This window comes from Sinohyriopsis cumingii, chromosome 8, assembly GCF_028554795.1.
Source record: "Sinohyriopsis cumingii isolate HCF-2022 chromosome 8, ASM2855479v2, whole genome shotgun sequence".
In the NCBI taxonomy this organism is placed as follows: Eukaryota; Metazoa; Mollusca; class Bivalvia; order Unionida; family Unionidae; genus Sinohyriopsis; species Sinohyriopsis cumingii.
The window spans coordinates 56539718-56554652 of NC_142968.1; the positions used below are offsets into that span (position 1 = coordinate 56539718).

The 14935-nt window shown below is 34.9% G+C and overlaps 1 protein-coding gene across 2 annotated transcripts in view; it reads left to right on the forward strand.

Annotated features, from left to right (window-relative positions):
* The window catches only part of LOC149793582 (uncharacterized), a 58874-nt gene that overhangs the window by 5573 nt on the left and 38366 nt on the right, over positions 1–14935 (forward strand). Inside the window, exon 1 of one of the 2 annotated variants that reach the window (XM_089967540.1) lies at positions 1540–2072. The exons of the other annotated variant lie outside the window; for it this stretch is intronic. Coding sequence (XP_089823666.1) covers positions 2057–2072 — 16 coding nt within the window. The 5' untranslated portion in view covers positions 1540–2056. Of the gene's footprint in view, positions 1–1539; positions 2073–14935 lie in introns of those variants that run through there. 2 annotated transcript variants of the gene reach the window in all.

Sequence of the window (14935 nt, forward strand, 5' to 3'; positions counted from 1 at the left end):
TGTGGACACATCCTGGTTTTTTGTGTTGTTGATTACTTTTATCATGCAAATAATTTGTAGCTCATGAGCTGCATGTCACATGAGCTGTTACCATCATTGGCATGATCTTGTGACAGTCATCTTTCTGTCTCCAACCACCAGTCATCAACAGCCTTCCATCAACGGGGCCCCGAGTGGTCTAAAGCGCTGTCCATTACGGATCACTACCATCTCACCTCTGTCTGCATGGGTTTGAGTCTCGGATTCAGCCAGTGTGGGTATGTTAGAAAGCTTGCCAGTAGCTTCTCGTGGATCGGTGGTTCTTTCTGGGGTTTTCCCGGGTTCTTCCTCCACCATTAATACTGGCTGCCATGTATAGCCTATCATGTGCTGAAAAATGGCGTTAAACCCTACAACAACAACAACAACCATCCATCAACATTTGCTGTTTTTAGCTTGTAAAAGCCAGGTCTAACATTTACCAAGTTTGGAAAGAAAGCCATCCATGTCAGTGGTGTGGCTTCTGTAACAATAATGGGAGCTTATGGTATGACCATCACATGGAAGTCATCGGTGAATGTAGACAGCAGGTCAAAGATTGTGTTTAACATTTTAATTATGGTTAATAAGTGACTATGAAATTTAAATTTCATTGTTGTTTGTTCATTAGTCTATGTCTGGTCTCCTTTAATTTTGTTTGTTACCCTTTTTTTTTACTGATTGGCTGTGTAATTTATGGTGAAAAGTTTGTGGTTAAAGATTTTGTATTCATTCTTTGTGGACAACAGGTTATGATTGTGTTGGTTTTTGTATATGGTTGTAGTAAGAAATATGAATTTTGATTTATCTTGTGTGTCCAAAACTGCATGTGCCTTGCCTTATTCAGTTGATTTTTTAGCCACTTTTACTGCATTTTTAGTATATTATGTGGATAGGTTTGAGACTTAAGTTTGATTTAACGTTAGCTCTATGTAGACAGCAGATTATAGTCTGTGTGCTGAACATGCTGAAGGCCAGATGAACTTATTGTATAACCTTGTATCCTCATGCATCTCTAACAAATGCCATTTTACATTCTTTTTTCTGTCTTAAATTCTTATTTTTTCTTTTGCACATTTTGCATATCTTTCATTATTCTTCAGCAAGAAAGCCACAAACCCTATCATGTCATTCTGAATTTACAATGGGATGGAGGAATCCAGCTCTAGATAAGTTTAAACCATCAGTAGTATACCTATGAGTTTTACCTCACAGCAGATAAAAATGTGATTACCCATAAATACTTTCATGTACAGTAACTACTGTGGACATACTGTTATTAGTGCCAGTTAGAAGTGAAAGGAATATTCCTTTTCATTTTGTTATTGGTACTTTATAACTGTTTTACACCTGTACATTCTTTAATTTATTTTATTTATCCTGAGTTCTATGGCATTTTTTCTTTGTATGGAGCTTCTCTTTCTGTAGGGTTAAATAATTTACCTGTTATTTGTGTGTATTGGCTGAGGCAATAAAGGTATGCCTAATTTGTTTGCAGGAGTGAAATTAAAGCTAGAGGGACCGAGCATATAATCCAGACAACATGTCTGTTTGAGTTTGATAGGCAGGGCTGAAATGTCAATTTCACAAATGCTCAGTTTACATCTGCAGTTGGATAATTTATCAGTATAGAAGAGGACATACACATGAGATTGAAAAAGGTTTTAAAATTCAATACCATTCTGTGAAATATTGATCTACTAAGGTGTAAATTTAGAAGGCATTTGTAAAAGAATTTCTTATCAACCGATTTAGAAGCAACTTGATTCATTGTCATTCCACTTGGCTGTTACATGTTGCTGTCGTGTCAGCCACAACTCCATCGCCTGTGTTTAATTTGTCAAGCCCTGGAGTAGGTGATATGGTTATATAGATCCGAGTCAATAATTTATGCTGGTGGTATACTGTTGGATATAGCCTAAAGTTTCTATTATTGAGGTAAATGATCATGTTATCTACAAGTGGATAATGTGTGAGGATTCCTTATCAGATGGTTGACGTGGTCACAAGGCAATCAACATCAGCATAAATAAAGGCTATGACAAGCCAGCCAGGTATGTCAATACATATAGAGATAATAACAGTAGTAAACATAAAATTTTAATCAGGTTATTGGATGGCATCAGTACATATCAGATCTAGAAAGGCAGTTTATTATTGTTTGAATATATTGTAGTCAAGATAATATGTATTGCATACCAACTTAAAGGCTCTTGTTTGTTTTGTGATTGAAGCAACTTAGTATGTGTGTATGTAACCATTGTGTATCATATATATATATATATATATATATATATATATATATATATATATATATATATATATATATATATATATATATGAATTTGTCTTTTGATTGAATGTTTATTTTTCTGCATTAGCTTTCAGATATATACATATAAGTTGCATATGTGTGTATGTATGTGTGTGTGTGTGCATGTATGTATGTATGTATGTATGTATGTATGTATGTATGTATGTATGTACCTACCTATGTATGTATGTATGTATGTATCAGGGATCCTGAAATCACTGTTTTATTTACATGTCCAGCATATCAGAAGTTTTCACTTTCTCATACTCTGAATTGTCAAACACTTGTTATTTGAAATGTCATTGTATCAAATGGTCTAAAATTTGTTTTTCCATGAAAGTGCTAGATTAATGCCTTAACAAAGTAAATTAAGGTAACATAGATATAGATAAGATAAGATAAGACAATCCAAAAATATTGTGCCAACCAAGCTAAAAAGCCAGATCTGAATGAATGTGGTTTACACATGGTTTCTTTGTTGGACATGGAGGTGTCACTTGTCTATTTTTCTCAATAGTTTAAACACGCTATTACCACAAAACACAAGACAAAAGAGGTGTAAAAACTTATCTCCTTGACTAAAAAAACCCCAATACTTACAGAAAAACCTAATAATTGTACATTTGCCTCATGGTCTGTACTATATACATTACATCATTCCTTCACACGACATGTTTATTAAATATTTTACATTGCAGCATGTCAGCACATCATACCGAAATTAGAACAGAATATGTGAATCTTTAGTGTGAATGAAGAAAATAAGATATCAGGATCAACAACTAACTTTTATTATTATCTTCCAAGACTTAACCATCCAACTTTTGCAGGAAATCAGTTTGATATGACATATTTATGACTTAAAATATCACTGTAGTAGCCAGTCTACCCGGCTGTACTTTTTCCATCGTATACTCTGGAAAAGGATGGAATACGATGGAGCTGGGGCAGAAAAGTGAACTTTCCCACGGACACACCACAGTAGACAAACTGGGCTGGGGCAGAAAAGTGAACTTTCCCAAGGACACACCACAGTCTGGGCTGGGGCAGAAAAGTGAACTTTCCCAAGGACACACCACAGTAGCCAATCTGGGCTGGGGCAGAAAAGTGAACTTTCCCAAGGACACACCAGGTAGCCAAAATGGGCTGGGGCAGAAACATGAACTTTCCCAAGGACACACCACAGTCGCCAATCTGTTCTGATGCATTCATGAAAGTAGAACTCACACCTGTTGGGTCAAAAGTAGAGTGACTTACTTTGTAAGCCACTGCAGCTTCCTTTGATTCTACCTGTCTTTTGCTTTTTAGTTTTACTACTATAACAATTCATTGTCAAGCTGAAGTTGATGGTTTTCAGAAATTCTTGCTGGCTCCACCTCCATATTAGCTGAGAGCATTTTGTTCATCTTGGCATCTTAATACATATAATTGAATTTACAATGATTATTTAGGCTCACATTCTTATCCAGCCAAAAATTTTAGTTCTCTAAGTGGCTGGATTAAATAGGTTGCACTTTATATCCCAAAATTGTCTGGCATCTTGTTGGAGTTTTGAAGAAGAAGATAATGAGAAAAATAGAACACAATCCAGTATAACTTTGATTATCAGGACCCATCCACAGAAATGGATTTTTTTCCAGTTTATTTGCTATTTATGAATGATTTATAAATTTATCCACAATTACTTACATATTTAAGGGACACATAGAGGATCCATATGAATGAAACCTTTGGACAAGTGGGATCTGTATAGCTGATGGTTTACTATTTTGCTTGTATTTTGTCTTAGAATAAGAAATGCACAAAGTATACAATTAGCATCATTTGGACATGAACACAGTATGTGTACAAAGATGACATTTTTGTCACTACTGTCTGATAGTTGAGATTTCCTCATTTTTCATGAGCATGCATAACAAATATGTCAGCAACAACACAATGAAACAGTCTCTGCACAGCACTGAAAGTGCTAAATTATTGAATCAAATAAGTAACTGTATTTGAAAGAGAATCTTTGATTAGCTCATTTAGCCAGTCTGAACAGTCAGTGTCAGATGTAATGGCAAGATAATTTTGCATGTGCTTGCATTGATTTATAGAGCAGGTATATGCATATTCATGACAAATTAGAAAATCTCTGCACAGGCAGGTATGGAAGACAAAAAAATGTAGTGGATTGTTTCTCATAGCTTGTAGTGATGCTAATATCTGCTGCTATAATCTCTACTATGAAATAATGACAGTCACTACATTTTTACAGGTCTATTTATGTAGGTAAATTACTAATAATGGCAAACATTTTATACATCCTCAAGTCCAAACATGCACCAACATTCTTCCTCAAATTATTCATATTATAGGCATTTTATACATACACTTATGACTGTACTAAGTACTTTCACATTAAAACATTAAAACTCCATTGGTACATTTGAAGATACCTGCAGACTTTATTGCAGCACAAAATATCTTGAAAGGAAATGCTCATCAAGAAACCTATTTTGGTATTTGATGCAATTTTTCATACCGACTATTTTTTTAATTCACTGTCAATCTAAACAAGTCATAATTTTTTTTCTCAGTTAGCTAAGGAAATTATAATCAATAGCCTGTTTTATAATTATTTGTACAATTGGAAAATAATAAATGAAAGCTATATGAAAAATTACATGCAACTTATTTTAGATCAATTGCTTCCATATATAATACTTACCTTGAAGTCGATTCCAACTGCAAAACTGTGCAGACCCTGATCTCTCACATCTGGGTCTATGCTATGTGTATATTTGCATTGCAAATACCCATAGGAAACAACCATGTCAAGGAAAGAACTGGAGAAGAATTTTGATACATATGTGGAAGGGGATGGGAAGAATAGAGCCCAAGCAACAGATTTCATGAACATTCAAGAAGAAAGAGAAAGGTCATCGGTGACAGATGTACTAAAAATAGTAAGTTTGAAAGGACTACCTTGGGACAAGATAGCCAGAATAAGTAGAGCTGAAAAGGGAGTTTTTATCATCCACCCAAAAGGAGAAGAACCATTGCTAGGATCAGTTAAACATTCATGGGGAAGACAGGAGAAATAACAGACCTTCTGCCTTATGTAGACAAGAAATTATACTCAAACTGAATGTATACATAACAGGAGTAGCTCTAGAAATCCCTTTTGCGGCAACAACAGAAAGATTAGAAGGAAATCCAATTTAAAAATAAAAAATGCAAAGATGGCAACATGTAATGATTATCCAATGGTAGAATCAGGACGTAGAATTTTCAAAATTGCGAGAAAAGGCAAGGATACTAAAAACAGTCTTTTACTTGCATGGATTTCTAGTAAAATTAAGGTATAAGGCTGCATATATGACTTAGTTTGCAGGAACTGTGGATTTAAAGGGCATGACAGAAGACAACTGCAATACCAATGAAGGAGCAAATGAAGAAACAATACAAGACATAGACAAACATACACATGTACAACACATGCAGCCTGTGCAAGTCCAGGAAGTGCACAAGGCTTCTCTTTCTTCCCAAAATAGTAAACACAAATGTAGAAATAGACCCAAAACTACAGAAACGGGGAGAAATAGGTGTGGAAACAGAAATAGCCACAACCTCAGATGAGAAGAAAATCCATGAGATACGCCCAGTCTCATAGTCCTGAGACAGAAAAGAATTCCCACCAAAACAAATGTAGAAATAGACTCAAAACTGAAGAAACAGGGAGAAATAGGTGTGGAAACTGAAATAGCCACAATCTCAAATAAGAAGAAAATCCTTGAGATATGCCCAGTGTCATAGTCCTGAGACAGAAAAGAATTGCCACCAAAAAAGTGCAGTGGAAGAAAAGAGGCAACAAACAGGAAAAGTGCATTGGTAGGAAAAATAAGCAAATCAGTTAGTACAGAAACCATACCAGAAAGTACTAAGATGCCAGAGAAAGAACTGAAAAACTATAAAGAGAATAGAGACAGCAGAGAAAAGTAGTAACTCCAGCAAGTACAACAGAAAGTACTACTGACGTGACACCTGTTCCATCTGTGCCACAGTGAAGAAAGAAAAGTAGTCTCCAGAATGGGAGAAAAAGGAAAATAAAGAACAATATTATATCACCTTTATGAGCCTGGAGACAGAGACAGAGTGAGAAGGAAAAGATTTTTTAATATATATATTGTGTGAGAGAGAGAGAGACAAAATAAATATCCTAAAAAAGATGTACAATAGAAGAAAATAGGAAGAACAACTGGTTTTCCAGTAAACCATACATATTTGAAGGATGGCCCCTTGTCTGACACTTGGTTGCAAAAGTGAGGCACAGGGTTAGATTGTGGAGCCATGGAATGAGAGGAAACAGACACACACTAACCATAAAATAAAAGTAGAATAAAAATTTAACTAAACATAACCCAGAACAATTTGACATCTTCAAACCAAATAGTAAAATTACAAACAACACATAAAGCCATGTTTAATATAAATAAAATGACTGCTGGCAAGTCACATACTTTTTTAGCCTAACAGGGTGGAAGGGGAAGGAAAGCTGACCAACAGGTGAAATACCTGAAGGGAGGTGAGTACAGAACCAGAAACCCTCAAGCAATGAAAACTTTGTCATTTATTGGGTTCTTTTGAGAAACCTCATATAAAATATAACTTTAAACTATTAAACCTTTGGGTATCTGGAAAGTTATGAGGGGACACCTCGAAAGCCCTAACCAAGCTATATATGCTGGGAGGGATTTAGGAGTTGTCCGCAAATAACTGGGTCTATGAAGCTTATTAGGATTAATCCCGATATGCCATTGAAGTGTGCAACAGCAGATCAGGGTCTATATTGTAGGCAGCTGGATTCAGCCTATGAGTATATATGACAGTTCTTTTTCAGTTGATTTAATATGTTTGCTATTGATTGTGTTAAGCGCATTTGTGAAGATGTCATGATGGAATGGAAAAAATAAAATACATGTACTTCAGAAGTCATCAAAACATTGACCATACAATGCAGTTTTATGAAAGCTCGTGCTTTTTGTGACCACTTATATTGAGAACCTTTAACCTTTTGTGTATTTATTTCAAATTCTAGCTGTGTCTATTCTTGTCTTAATTCTTATAATACCAGTATATATGTCTACCCTTGACAAGTATGCTTGCTCTTCCATATATTTTCATGTAGTTCTCCTGTGACCCAATATCCAATAGGTAAATATTGATAAATTTAAGGACAAAGGAATGGGTAGGCATTCCCCACCTTACTCCAACAGTGGCTCTATACAATAGGTCTTTCAAGAGGTTACATGCTATTTCATAGTAGAATAATTTCCTTCTTGGCAAACAAGTTTACTATATATACTCACACTTATAAGTTGAGTCCAACTGCAAACTGCATAGACACACTCCCATTCCCCCATCTACCATCACATTGTACAAGGGCAGATCTGGGTCTGTGCCATTTTTGTTAGGAGTAATCCATTAAACAACAGAGACACTGATCTGCCTGCACATTATGCAGTGGTAGATCAGGGTCTATGTTGTTTTTAGCTGGACTTGACTTGTCAGGAGTGTACCATTCCAATATACAATGTCCAGGAAGCTAATATAGACTAGCCTAGGTGGGGTATGCCAGCCTGGGTCATCTGACTTGATTTGGCATTAGGAAGGGTGCTTGGTAATGCCATATCTTCATTGTCACATTTTTTAAATTTGTTCCAAAATAAGAAAGGTAAAGAATGATTCCTATTACACTGTACAAATGAAGACTTGGTCCCATAACACTTAGATTTTTGTACACCTGTTATGACATTGTCTATGTTCTTACATCAATTGTGAAACATTAGCTTATCTAGCCCATACATTTCTAATAGTTGGAGAGATTTTCATGACATATTTTAATGAAACTTTTCACAAATATATATCATCACTAGATGATATACGATTTACCATAGCCAAGCCTCTTTTCTTCAAGGTCAAGGTCACATCAAAGAAATATGTAATTCTGTGACTTGTATCTATGTCCAGAGTAGACCTTGAAGATATTTTAATGTAATTTACTGTATGACACTTATTGCAACCAAATCTGGCTCCTAGTCATTGAAATGGCTGTACAACTTTTGATGAGATGTTATATCATCCTAAGCAGGGCCCCGAGAGGCCGAGTGGTCTAAAGCGCTCTCCGTTACGGATCACTGCCATCTCATCTCTGTCTGCGTGGGTTCGAGTCTCAGATTCAGCCAATGTGGGTATGTGAGAAAGCTTGCCAGTAGCTTCTCGTGGGTCAGTGGTTCTTTCCAAGGTTTTCCCGGGTTCTTCCTCCACCATTAATACTGGCCGCCATGTATAGCCTATCGTGAGCTGAAAAATGGTGTTAAACCCTACAGCAACAACAACATATCATCCTAAGCTTTTATGTTTTATCTTAGAGGAGTGTATATTTACTTTAATTCTGAAGGGTTTATGTTCGCACAGATTTTGGCATTTTGTTACCTTTGCCATTTTTATTGTCAATTTTACTTGGCGCCATAGAGCCAGGATTGTGTTGATGTGCCAATAAACATACATACATACGTACGTACATACATACATACATACATACATACATACATACATACATACATACATACATATTGAATTCCGTGCTCAGATTTTAAAAAGAATGATCTGAGCTTTCACTTTACTCCTTCTGTTTGCATAATATTATTGCTTGTACCTCTGCATACATGTACATGCCAAATATTATTTGTATTGAGAGTCTTTAAATATGAATTTTAATTTTGAAGTGTTGAGTCTAGTCTGAGTTTCATTTGTGTTAAGCTAGTTTTTGTGACATTGGTGTCTGGTTACTTATTGTACTTCTGTATGTCATCAAAATGTGTAATTTGCTTATATGTTTATTTTATCTGAATAGGTCTCACTGAAACAGTAGATACCATATCCAACTGTATATTCAATTAAATGTCCAAGTTCAACTGCAAGTCAATAGGGACCTTGATCTGCCATCACATAATGTGCTGGCAAATCAGTGTCCTTGGTGTTTGTTCTACTAATTGCTCCAAACAAATTGCATAGACCAAGATCTTTTAGCACATTATGTGACATCATGGTAGATCTGGGTCTGTCCAGTTTGACTTGACTTATACATGAGTATATATTGTAATTTGTGTGTTATTTAGTATCTGTGGAACTCAAACCATTCTGACATGTCACAATCTTATCTTGCTGTTAAGGCAAAGTTATTGGAAATCAATGCTGAGACAATTACTTTGTAGGATAAATCCAAATAAATTTGAAGTATTTATCCTCATTTTATGAAGCAAGATTATTAACTGACATCCAGAGAGCCTATTGATTTTTGCATATGTATTTTTAAGGTATAATTTGGACATTTCAGGACAATTGTCTCAAGCAGAAGAGCTGTTAATGTTTCCAGTCTTTGATCTTGTCAGATCATTGATTAAGTCATAATGCAGTGTGACCACTAAAATGCTTAACATGATGAGACTAATAATCTTTGTAACATGATGAAACCACTCAAATGTATAACATGACAAGATCAGTAAACTTTGTAACATGATGAGACCACTAAAAGGTAACAGTTTTGAACAATAAACTGTGTAACATGATGACATGATGAGACCACTAAAAGGTAAGTTTTGAACAATAAACTGTGTAACATGATGACATGATGAGACCACTAAAATTTGTAATAATTTTGAACAATAAAGTGTGTAACATGATGACATGATGAGACCACTAAAATTTGTAATAATTTTGAACAATAAACTGTGTAACATGATGACATGATGAGACCACTAAAATTTGTAATAATTTTGAACAATAAACTGTGTAACATGATGACATGATGAGACCACTAAAATTTGTAATAATTTTGAACAATAAACTGTGTAACATGATGACATGATGAGACCACTAAAATTTGTAATAATTTTGAACAATAACCTGTGTAACATGATGACATGATGAGACCACTAAAATTTGTTATAATTTTGAACAATAAACTGTGTAACATGATGACATGATGAGACCACTAAAATGTGTAACAGTTTTGAACAATAAACTGTGTAACATGATGACATGATGAGATTACTAAAATGTAACAGTTTTGAACAATAAACTGTGTAACATGATGACATGATGAGATTACTAAAAGGTGTGACATGATGAATATTACTTTTTATCCTCTTGCCATCAGAGTTTTGAGCATTTTCCCTCTATTTCTTGTTTTGTTGGTCCATTCATCACAACATTGGAACCTGTGAGTCTGTATTCTTTTACTTCCTGTAGATCTGTATAACTTTATTCTGATGTGTTGACTATCAGGGGAAGGAAAATGTCAAAAGGTCATACAAAATTAACAGAAATAAGACAAATCATGTGCATGGTGTATAAAAATAAGAGAAAATCAGCTACTCAGATTACTGGTTGTGTTGCACATTCAAGCACATTATTCTAAGGAGAGAAAATATCAGTTCAGTAGGGATAATAGAGAACCCGGTTAACACAGATTTAATTATTTTATATTATCATATTTACTTGCTTACAAGAAGAGTCCAACTGAAAACTGCACAGCCCCATATCTGCCATCAAATAATGTGCCTACAGATCTGGGTCTCTACAGGTTTTTAGGAGTAATCAGTAGAATAAACAACATAGACCCTGGTCTGCATATGCATTATGTTTGCAGTTTTGACTCAACTTATAAGTGAGTACATATGGTATTCTCTGTGAAGTAATATATACTTTCGCTGTTTATAGTACTGTTACCATGTATACTTGCTTATACGTTGAATCCAGCAGCAAACTGCACAGGTCCAGATCTGCCCATGTCTGTCATTGCATTATGCACTATACAATTTGTTGGGACCAATAAGTAGAACAAATAATATAGATTCTGATCTGCTGGTGCATTATGTGATGGCAGATCTGGGTCTATGTTGTTTGCTGTTCGACAAGTGAGTATATAAAGCATATTGGATGTGTATATGATCTAAAAGAGTAATCAGATCCAATGGATCACCAAAAACTGCACAGACCCTGTGTATATGATCTAAAAGAGTAATCAGATCCAATGGATCACCAAAAACTGCACAGACCCTGTGTATATGATCTAAAAGAGTAATCAGATCCAATGGATTACCAAAAACTGCACAGACCCTGTGTATATGATCTAAAATAGTAATCAGATCCAATGGGTCACCAAAAACTGCACAGACCCTGTGTATATGATCTAAAAGAGTAATCAGATCCAATGGATCACCAAAAACTGCACAGACCCGATCTAAAAGAGTAATCAGATCCAGTGGATCACCAAAAACTGCACAGACCCAAATCTGCCATCACATAATGCACCTGCAAATCTAGGTCTGTGCAGTTTGTTAGGAGTAATCAGTAGAACAAACAACATAGACTCTGATCTGCAAGGGCATTATGCCATGGCAGATCAGGATCTCTGTTGCTTGCAATTTTACTTATAAGCGAATATATATGGTAAGCAATCACCCATTTCAAGTAGGTACATTTTTTAAATCCCATGAATTGAAAACAAAATTATTGTAGAAATAAACTTTGTTTAAAATTGAACTGCATCAAAAGTTGAGTGGCCATTTTTCTCACTTCCTAGAGGTGACCGCTTAAGACAGGATTGACTGTGTATCAGTTGACATCAGACTTGCAATACAGATGCATCTTGGGATGAATTTGTACTCTGGACCAAGACTGGGTTCTTGTGACCCATTATTTAGGAATTGTTCACTATTATATTGAATTGGCTCTAATTCCAGTACATTTTCACCTATTGTCAACAAACTTATCCTGTGGGTGTGTATTGATCAGAAGTATGTTGCACTGCAATACTGAGTCAAAGTGACCTACATTTTGAGGTTGTTAAAAATCACTGTTGCTTATCTGTAGCAAGCAAATGTGCTCTAAAGTGCATAGTAGAATGGCATATTGCAAAAACCAAAATTGACTCACTGTGACTCTCCAGAGTTTATTCAGAATTGTTTATAACTCATGATGGGACTCGAATTGAACTAGCTTGTCATACCTCTGCACCAAAGTTACCAATGGGATGAAGGTTTGTTGAGCACCAAAACTGGGTTACTGTGACAGACTCGGGGCTCAACTCTAGCTGCATATTTCAACATTTGTTTCTACCTTTCATCTCCAAGCTAGTATTAAGAGTTTATTTTGGCATGATGAGAGGCTGTGGTGGCTAGTTGGTTAGTGTGGCAAATTTATGACCGAAAGGGTGATGGTTCAAAATCCTGCCTCTGGATCAGCCTAGGTCAGTTACCATGGTGTGTCTTTGGGCAAGGCACTTTACTCCAGTTGCCTTGGCACTAAATACCCTGCTTGTGTTGATGTGCCATCAGACATAAAACCAGACCATTATCATGGGATGAAGTGTGTCACAATAGCTCAAACTGAGTTGCTGTGAGATGCATTCATGTAGATAGTGAAGGTAAAAATAATTAAAATAGGCACGAATATAGAAATGAGTACTGTACCTAAAATAGACTAATCACAACATAGAACTAAATGGCAAGCAATTGAAAGTTTCACAGCTAGGTATTGTTGCAAATTAGTTCCTTATCATGTAATGTATATGGAACAAAGAATGCATTCAAAAGAGGTGTCACTTGCAAAAGTGAAATGAATACTCCTTTATCACATTTTTAAAATAAAAGGCAACCAGGCAGGTTTATCAGATGGTTATGATTTCTGCACATGTTAGTTACTTGTAACAATTCTTTTTCTGGCTAAATAGACACATTTGGAGATATGAGCTTTTTCTTGTTTAATTTTTCATTTGTTTGTTGTAGTTACTTTTAAGTCAGAAAACTTGATGAAACCTCTGTACATATTGATTCTGAATAAATACTCAAAATGCAGTTAAAATTATCCCAGTTTATGAGTACATTATTGCATGAATTCAGCCCATGTAATGTCAAAGGGTCAATTCAGTTTCATGTTGAAGATTATAACGCACACACACACACACATATACACAAATACATGTATAATAATAATAATAATAATAATAATAATAATAATAATAATACATGTAGTAATAATAATAATATCTTTATTTAAAGAGGGTAACTCATTTAAATACATTTAATCTCACTTGAGGCTCTCTGTAAAAGGTATACATATATCTTCATGCAAACATTTCTCTCTCATGAAAATAGCTATTTACACATAAGCATATCTGCAAATACATACTAAAATACTTTATGAAAGTAGGTGGATTAAGTTCCATATATCAAATTTTGCTTCATTTTCCATGTTTTAAAAATGACTTTCAGCAACATCTTCATGTATACATAGCCTCACTTCTACTTTGCTATATACCTTTAGGCTATTCTGCAAAGGTGTGGCATGCAATAAAGTTGACATTAGTATTATACCTTTTCATAAAACAACATTAGTTACTAAAGTATAGAGAGATATTCATACACAGACTTCATATATACAAGACACTTTTACATGCTTTTATAAATATGCTAATATAAAAGATGCAAAACAAGCAAGTGATACATTTGAAGAGTAACAGTGCAGTAAATCCAGAACTCAAACTTGTATTTTCTAGTTTGTTTGTTAATATGTCAGTCTGAAATACTGCATGTACATTTTTTAAACGATTTAACTGAATCAGCAGATCAATAATGCCGATATCATATGAAAGCTGTATATGTATTATTTATTCTACAAATATAATTTGCTTTACAGTTGCTGATGGGTAGGTCTTCATTTATTGGTCTTGGGCAGGGGGGAGACATTTCTTGCCATTTTGTTCTACTATACCAAAATGGAAGTCCATGTATCTCATACAATAAAACTTCATTTGTTCTAATTACTTGTCTTCCTATGAGAATGACAACTCTTGGAACAGATTACATTTCAATCTGTGGTTCTTTTAATCTGCCATTTATTCATTCTAAAGAGGTGTGATCATAACTGTCAATATGATTTCAGTGTATACTTTCAGTAAAAATGGAAAATGTACAGTGTTTCCTCTATGGGTGCAAGATTGAGAGTAAACAATCCACTAGGTGTCAAAATTGGGGTTTAGATTGATTAAAAAATAAACTTGGGTGTCAGAACTGAGGTAAAATTTAAAAAATTGGGGATCTTGATCTGCTGCACAAATGAGGGTAAAGGGAAACGCTGAATCTATGACCATTTTTTAGAATGCTAAAAAAATTATAAGTTTTTTCTTCTTTAATAGAATTGTTAAAATATGGTTGTTAATTGGTCTTGGTGTCTGTTACCACTCCTGGTATTATTGTCATAAATGGAAGATTTTTGGTGTATAGAGGGGGAGGGGGTCTGCATTTTATCTGTGTTACCTGAGTTTTTTTATTCCTTTTGTTGCATGTGTGTTGGTTCATGGTTGTAAATATGAGTTTAATAGTTTATTTGGGGGGTTTGGGGGGATGGAGGGTGGGGGTGGTGGCTTCTGCTATCAAAAGAGCTACATCACATCAACGTTGAATTGTAAATACTAATTAACACAAGTCAATAAAACTGGTTTTATGATAATGTTTAATTCAGTGTAAATACAAGTTTATTAAATTATATAAT